Source organism: Equus asinus, chromosome 14 (assembly GCF_041296235.1).
Source record: "Equus asinus isolate D_3611 breed Donkey chromosome 14, EquAss-T2T_v2, whole genome shotgun sequence".
Lineage (NCBI taxonomy): Eukaryota > Metazoa > Chordata > Mammalia > Perissodactyla > Equidae > Equus > Equus asinus.
In genome coordinates this window covers 23,819,563-23,827,683 of record NC_091803.1, presented here as the reverse complement: position 1 = coordinate 23,827,683, position 8,121 = coordinate 23,819,563, and the positions used below count along the sequence as shown (strand labels likewise).

At 43.2% G+C, this 8,121-nt stretch overlaps 1 protein-coding gene across 2 annotated transcripts; it reads right to left on the bottom strand.

Annotated features, from left to right (window-relative positions):
* Window positions 1–1,586: 1,586 nt before the first annotated feature.
* Window positions 1,587–6,342, bottom strand: CHCHD2 (coiled-coil-helix-coiled-coil-helix domain containing 2). 2 transcript variants are annotated; one of them, XM_014842299.3, is made up of 4 exons: window positions 6,172–6,313; window positions 4,013–4,262; window positions 2,672–2,828; window positions 1,587–1,886 (listed from the first exon to the last, which is right to left on the bottom strand). In XM_014842299.3, the coding sequence occupies exons 1-4, from the start codon at window positions 6,219–6,221 to the stop codon at window positions 1,876–1,878; spliced, it is 468 nt and encodes a 155-aa protein (XP_014697785.1). In that variant the 5' UTR covers window positions 6,222–6,313; the 3' UTR covers window positions 1,587–1,875. The 2 variants fall into 2 exon arrangements, with proteins under 2 accessions (XP_014697785.1, XP_044602972.1); XM_044747037.2 differs by having other exon boundaries at window positions 1,799–1,886; window positions 2,668–2,828; window positions 6,172–6,342.
* Between the last annotated feature and the right edge of the window lie 1,779 nt (window positions 6,343–8,121).

Sequence of the window (8,121 nt, the reverse complement as noted above, 5' to 3'; positions counted from 1 at the left end):
AATACCTTGCTGAACTGCTATATAGAAGAGTTGAAACGACTTGGCACTATGCATAAAGGCCTCTAGCTTATTGAGATGCAACAGCTGGCTCCAAGGATGAAAACACCTCAATCTCCTTTTACTTACTGTCAGTAAGCCTATTTTTTAAATGAGTCTCAACTGTAGATTTGACTTGTGCTGGTTTATACTTTTTTTTTTCTCCCAAAGCCCCCCATTATATAGTTGTGTATTTTTAGTTGTGAGTCCTTCTAGTTGTGGTGTGGGACGCCGCCTCAGCGTGGCTTGATGAGCAGTGACATGTCCACACCCAGGATTCGAACTGGCGAAACCCTGGTCCGCGGAAGCACAGTGCGTGAACTTAACCACTTGGCCCTGGGGCCAGCCCCTGGTTTATACTTTCAATGAATGACAAAATCCCTTCTGACCTTAGGGCAAAAGGCCAGTGCATCTCGTGGATTATTCCCTGTGCCCTTCTCTGTGTAGCCATGGCACCTACCAGGGAGAGGCCAGACCAGCCAGGCTCTTGCATTTTATTGATGTCCTTTGATTCACTGATTGATCAATATTTGGGCACCCACCACACACCATCACTCTTGGACATAAGGGGCGTTAACATTATAAACGCAGAGGTCTTAAGCCTCCAGGAAAATGGGCAAAGGAACCCACTGACGAAGCTAGGAGGGAATATGCTAGGGGACTGGCCATGAGTAAATTGTCCACAGTCATTCAGGTTCTGGTGAAAGGCAGTTTTAGCCCTTTTGAGGAAGTGAATGATTATGTAAAGTGGGGCACGCTAAGAAACAGCTGAGGACAGGAGGCAGCAACTGAATAATTCACTCACTCAGGAGCACTTCAGGCACCTTGTAGTAATAGAGGTCTCTGAAACTTAAGAGGGGAAAAAATTCAGGTAACAGCAGCTCTGAAAGGTACATCTGAAAGTAGGAACACTGCAGAACATAACGTAGCCTGGAGGTCAACTCCCAGAAGTGAACAAGATTTTGAATTGTGAGGGATGGAGCTGGGTTCATTTAAAAAAATGATGCACCCCAAATCATGTCCATCTCCTTAAGACAACATGGAGTGGGACGACTGCAGCTAGCTTCAGTCTTTCAGGAAGAGGCAGGGACAGTGCCTGAAGTAGAAGAAAAACATTTGCAAGGAAACTGCTTATATTAAGAGAATGGCTCTCACCTCTGACCAATTAATTGGCTATACTAGGGGAACAGTGATATGTAGTGCTGACCTGGCCACAGGGAATCCACCCATGTAATGGGTCTATGCCTACATTTCCTTCATCTAAACAAAATTACTGCCCAGGTTACTGAACATTGGCTCCAAAGGCCTGGAGCAACTGGAACCTTTTTAATGAGCAGGTTTGCTAGTGAGCTACTCCTTACATAACTATTTCTCTACCAAAGCTCCTTAGCGAGCTCTGCCAGCTCCTCCGGGTGGATGGTAATTTAATATCCAGAGACTATAAACTAGGTAGAGACATGTTGAGACAACTGTGTCCTTTTGCAAAATGACTATGTTCACCATGTATATACCATATCTAATTTATGACCTTACACTTAAAATACACCAAATTTTGGAAGAAAATCACTTTATTCTAATTAATTCACAAATACCAACATCACAGAATCTGGTTAAAGGAGGCCACACAAACATGTGCCCCGCCCCAAACTCAATCCCATCTCAGTGAACAGAAGAACATCCTCTTCCATTGCAATTCTGAAGCAAGGAAACGATTCATCACAGAGGAGAGATTTAACGGATGGTTTCACACTTTGTATCTTCATTATCAATTATATTTTTATGCTAAATTAACTCAGTCATGAGAGATGATTTTCCATGTCTTCAATTTGAACTTATTAATTAGGCTAATCCTGCAAACAGAAAAGGTAAGTTAGAAGAGCACCAGCCGTATATTTAACAAAACAGAAGCCCTCCAAATTATGAAAGGAGGGATGAGGTTATTAGTTTCTTTCATAAGCTACTGAAGGCATCGTGTAATCAACAGAACTTTACTCTACCCTTGCCACAACTGAGGGAAGACAGGGCATATGTGCTTCCAGGGACAGAGTCCTGAAGGAGGAATATAGCCATTTTGGTACTAGCTTTATCAAAGACATGCAATCTCTTAATTTCACAGTGCAACCACCTGAAAGGATTAATTTCTCCCTTATTTCCTACCTAAATAAAGGTGGGAAAATGAAAAAAAGCATCTAAATAGATGGTGAATTCTTAGGAACAAGCGGACTGCTAATATTTCAGGGAGCCTAAATCTCGAGTTCCACTGAGAGACTTAATAAACTTTTCTCTCTCATATAAGATAGGGAGAATGCCAATAATATATCAGATGGTGAAATCAGAATGTAATTTCATGTTCATGGCCTTAAGGCTAGATCACTCCCATGCAGTAACCACAAAAGATCTGGCACATTAATCTATACCTGCTAACAAAGAATCAGATTCAGAATATACATGGTGAAAGCTTAAGATAATGACTAGAAATCTTTGAAACAGCTCGTTAGAGTAATTTAAACAAAATCTCCTCTAATTTGTCAGTTTAATTTATTAAACACAGACTCCCTAAGCTCTACTGGGTTCAGGAGTACCATTCAGTGAACTGAGCAGATGCAAGTTCAATCAGGGACTGATAATCACCTACCATTTGCAAATCTGCACTGTTTCAGCACCTCGCTGAAACCCTCACAAAGCTTAAGGTCACTCTGGTTCTGGGCGCATTCCAAAAACTGTTTCATTTCATAGTGGCACGGGCCAAACTGCTCCTGCTGCTGGTACGCTGGCTGGGTTCCCTGAGGCTCCTGTAAAGACATAGCATTCAGGACCATTGAGAAAGGAAATCACATTTACACCTGAACAAAGAGCAGTATCCAGTGTCTTTGAGGTTAACTGAGGAAACAGAACTAAATCCAGATGCAAACATAAGTTTCCATCTAGTAACATGGAAAGTGAAAATTTTTAAAGGCAGAAAATAAATCAGCTTTAACAAAACTCCAGTTGTAATCAGAAAGATTCAAGAATAAAGATGCAAATGAAGTGAAATGGTTATGTGGGCATCCAAAGACCAGTGGTTCAGTGAAGTTTCTTGGAGGAAAAATTGGGATTACTATTAAAAAATAGATGGGGGGGCGGCCCCGTGGCCTAGTGGTTAAGTTTGGTGTGCTCCACTTTGGTAGCCAGGGTTCAGTTCCCAGGTACAGACCTACACCACCTGTCGGCAGCCATGCTGTGGTGGTGACCCACATACAAGGAAGATTGTCAAATTTTCCTCAGCAAAAAAGAAAAAGAAAAAGAACGAAAAGAAAAGATGGACAAGAGTTTCAAGTACACCAGAATACAACAAAGTATACTCAGAGTATAGACTATACCATTGAGATTTGTATAAGTACACTCTATGATGCCTGCACAACAAAATCGCCTAAGGATGCATTTCTCAAAACGTATCCCCATTGTTAAGTGACTTGTGACTGTACTTAACCAAGACTGAGACTGAATTAAAGAGTCACCAAGGGGCCGGCCCTGTGGCTGAGTGGTTAAGTTCATGTGCTCCGCTGTGGCAGCCCAGGGTTTCACTGGTTTGGATCCTGGGTGCAGACATGGCACTGCTCGTCAGGCCATGCTGAGGTGGCATCCTACATGCCACAACTAGAAGGACCCACAACTAAAAATATATAACTATGTACCAGGGGGCTTTGGGAAGAAAATGGAAAACTAAAATCTTAAAAAAAAAAAAAAAAAAGAGTCACAAAGACAAAATGTTTAAAATAAGGGAAAATATCAGGTTGAACTGTTACAATTCTACTCCTTGGGAAAAAATATAATTTGTATAATACTTGCTGATGCTGGCCTGAGGCACTAATTCAACTGCCAAATGTGGCTTTTGATAAACCATTTTCTGTTAACAGCATTATAGATTCTAAAATTACAGAAAGTTATGTTTTTTTCATAAAAGACACCCATTTAAGGGAAACACCCAAAATCTTACCTGGTAAGTGATGTCAGGCCTTGAGGGCTCAGCATTACTTCCTCCACTGAAGCCCCCAGTGATGGCATGACCTAGCGTGTGGCCAACAGCAGAGCCCACAGCCACGCCAGCAGCAGTGGTTGCCATCTGGGCCATCAGACCTGGCTGCCGGGGTGCAGCAGCAGGTGAGCCAACAGCTGATGGTGGAGCCGGTGCTGGTGGCTGGGCTGCTGGTGCTGGCCTAGGCGCAGCTCTCATCTGAGGTGACCGGCTGTGAAAGAAAAGAACACAAAGTATGAAATTCCCACTTCCAACCAGGTTTGGAGATTGTCAACTTAAAAACCTTGTTTATTAAAATAAACCTCAGGATTTTCATTTTAAATTATTAAACACAAATATTATAAACATACAAGAAAACTTTACAGAACACAATTCCCCAATTTATATCATTTTCTCTCTTTAACCTTTTGTGAAGGTTGTAATCAAGTATAAACTATCTTTTCCTGCCTTTTTGCAACTATTTCCATGTATTCACATAGCCCACAGTATCACTAAAGAGCATAGTTATTCAAGTATTTCATAAAAGTTATAAAATATTAAGAGTTTAAGAGATCCTTGGAGAATTCATCCATTCAAATATTAGGGATAAGTATTGTAGGCGTTGGGAATATAACTGTTAATAAGAGACAAGCACCTCTGCCTTCACAGAGCTGACATTCTATTGAGGGATCAAACACATAAAATAGGTCATATGGATTAAGTGCTACAGAAAAAATATCAAGAGAGGAAGCACGGTGGGGACCTCACAATTTCAGGATAGTCAGCAGAGGTCTACCAACAGGGGAGTTGGTAACATTTGAATGAAGACGTGCAGTCACGTGGGGAAATAATCCAGTCCAATTCCTTCATTTCACAGATTAGAAAACTGAAGCCCAGTAAGTGGAAGTGACTTGCCTGAACTGTTACACCAAAACTAATTTCAACTATTTCCTATCTGTAGGACGTTTGGATGCTTCCAACCATTTCACCCGGTATATCCAGTGCCGCTTTAAAAATCTTCACATATAACAGGCTCCATCTGCCCATTTTTAGATCGTTTCCTTGAGTGCCCTTCTCTCAAATAAGGCTAGATCAAAAGTTTGACTTCACTTCCTATCAGGTGGCATCTGGCATAACTTTATAAAAACATGGTTTCCCGTCCTTATAGAAGCTTCTTTCTATAAGTGAAGCCCTTCCCTACAATACTAGCATACTGTGTGAACACAATCCATCTTCGTCAGGAGAAACAATGTGGTACTGTGCTAAATGTCCTCAATCTGTCCTCGGAAGACTCGGGTCTGAGACCTGGCTTTCCTACTTACTGGCAGCACGACCTTGGACAAGTCACTTATTCTGAGTCTCCAGTTTCTTTATCTCCGTAAAAGAGGAATAACATCTATCTCCAAAGTTATTATGAGGTGTAACTGGCAGTATATTTTTAAAGTATTTTACGAACTAGAAAACGTCATGTACACGTGAGGCTTTAGTGACTGTCCCCTACTGGGCCGAATGCTCATTGCTCATGGTTGGTGCTGAAACATTATTCGTCATTCAAATGCGCTCATTTCCCCGAGTACATTACTTTTTTTTGTTTGTGCTATTTTTGACGTTTACACTTACAAAGTCCACCTCTTTCTAGAACTTCCCTGTGTCGTTTTTTTTTTAGGAAGATCAGCCCTGTGCTAACACCTGCTGCCAATCCTCCTCTTTTTGCTGAGGAAGGCTGGCCCTGAGCTAACATCCATGCCCGGCTTCCTCCACTTTATATGTGGGACGCCTGCCACAGCACGGCGTGCCAAGCAGTGCCATGTCCGCACCAGGATCCGACCTGGCGAACCCGGGTCGCTGAAGTGGAACATGTGCACTTAACCGCTGCGCCACCGGGCCGGCCCCTAGAACTTTCCTATTTTAACTTAAAATGAGCTTTATCTTCAGTAATAAGTCATGGACATTCGAAATTAGGAATTTTGCCACAAACGGGAAATCCAGCCAAAGCCCATTTACAACCACCTTGCGGCGAGCGGGGGCGGGCCCACGCCACACCGGCCTCCGCCAGCCGACCCCCGCCGCGCCGAGGCCTAAGCGAGGCCTCCCTCCGCGTCACAGCGCCGGCAGGGCCCGAAGCCCCGCGGTGGCCTCACCTAGCCGGAGGGGCCATGCGGGAGGTGCGGCTTCGGCTTCCACGCGGCATCGCAACCGGGCGTCGGTTCTGCGTCTACGAGTGCGAGGCTCGGAGGACACCCCCGCAGCAGCTGCGGAGCAGGAGAACAGAAGACGGGAGGCGGGACTGTTCTCAGCGCGGACCAATCAGCGCACTGGCAGAGGCCTTCCGCTCGCCAACGGGTCCGCCGGCCCTGAAGGTCACGGGAAGAGCAGGACGTCACAGCGGCGCCTGGCCGTGTGCGGTCGGCGTCATGAGCTCGGCGCCAGGCCGATTTAGAAAACCGGAACTTTCTGAGGTTGTTCCGCAAACCGTGTCCTTCGAGCCTAGAGTGAGTCGCTTCCTAGGGCACAAGGACATCGCTGCTTCTTTCAAACTGTTGTAATAACAGGGTAGGTTAAATCCAACCTTGAGAGTGACTCAGATTTCTCGCGTGACTGCTACAGGACCTTGGGCAAGTTACTCAACTTTCCTCAGCATTAAGCTGCTTACTTGGGTAAATGTTTTAGGAGGCCGGGTTCAACAGAGCTGAGTCGGTTCTATTTTGCGTTTCTCGTCTGTGGACCCAGTCCCCAGATTAAATTTAGACAGTAACAATGCCTTACATTTATGTTATTACCATACATTTTCCACCCCTTTTCATATATATTACAGAATTTATGCCCATAATTGGGATAGTATTCATTCACTGATAATTAAAATGTTCTGCATAATTTACAAGTGTTAACTAGATCCTGGAGATAACAGCACCAAATAAAACAAAACTACCTTCGTGGAGTTTCATTCGGGGCGGGGGGAGACACAAACACTTAAATCAGGTGGTGACTACATGAAGCAAAAGCAGGGTAAGGGAGCTAGGGAGTTAGAGGTGGGAGAGGGCAACCTTTGAACGGAGTCCTTCAGGAAGTGGGGAAGCAAACCACGTGTTTGTCAGCGGGGAGAGCACTCCGGGCAAGAGGGAACAGTCATTGCAAAGGCCCCATGGGTCTGTGCTTCAGTGCTCCTTGCTGTGAAATGCTTTTAACAGTAACGTTTTGGCGCCTCGTGCAATAGGGGAAAAGTTGACTAGTGGCATTTCATGGGGGGCTTCATGGGAAAGTCCTTGGGGGTGGGGTGGGATTTATGGAGGAAAGAGAGCAGAGGTGGAACCTTCATTTCTGCTTGGATGTCAATCAGAAATTTCTCCCTCACCAAAGGTAGCAGAGTTGTACACAGCCTTTCCAGCAACAGCAGAATGTTTGTGGCACCGAGGGGTAAACGATGCAAAAACCTTTTGTGAAAAACAAAGTTTTATTTTCGCAGAACTTTTTAAATGAAACCTTTAAAAATGGTAAGTGTTTTTACTTGCCTTTGGATAATTCATAAGCAGAGATGGAGAAAAGGAAACTTATAAAGGACATCCTGGCACAAGGAGAGCTTAGAATGAGCAAAACATTGGACAATCAAGACAGACCAGAACAGGGATAATTTTAATTGTACTTGGCTAATTCATTAATTCCTAGATTGAAGAGAGAATACTGAACGTTTGTACAAGGTTATTTAGTGATAGTAAAAGATTACCAACAACTTAAATTCCTGTCAGTAGAATACTGGTAAAAATAAAAAAAAAAATTATGGCACATTCACACAATATGCAGCTATATAAAAAGAATAAGGAGCTTCTCTATATTGATATGAAATGATTTCCAAGATAAAAAACTTCTTATTCCATAGTGATTTTGGTCATTCTCAACAAATTCACTTATGGTGATCAAAATTTGAACAAAGAACTCTTCCAGATATGTGGCTGAATGGACTCTTGATGACTGCAATAAAAATTCTACTTAAATTAGGTGGTAGATATCAGAGGTTTTAAAATTGTGCAAACCCTGTTCCAAAAATTCCATGTCTAGTAATTTAAGAAACAGTCATGAATGTAGAAAGAAATTGG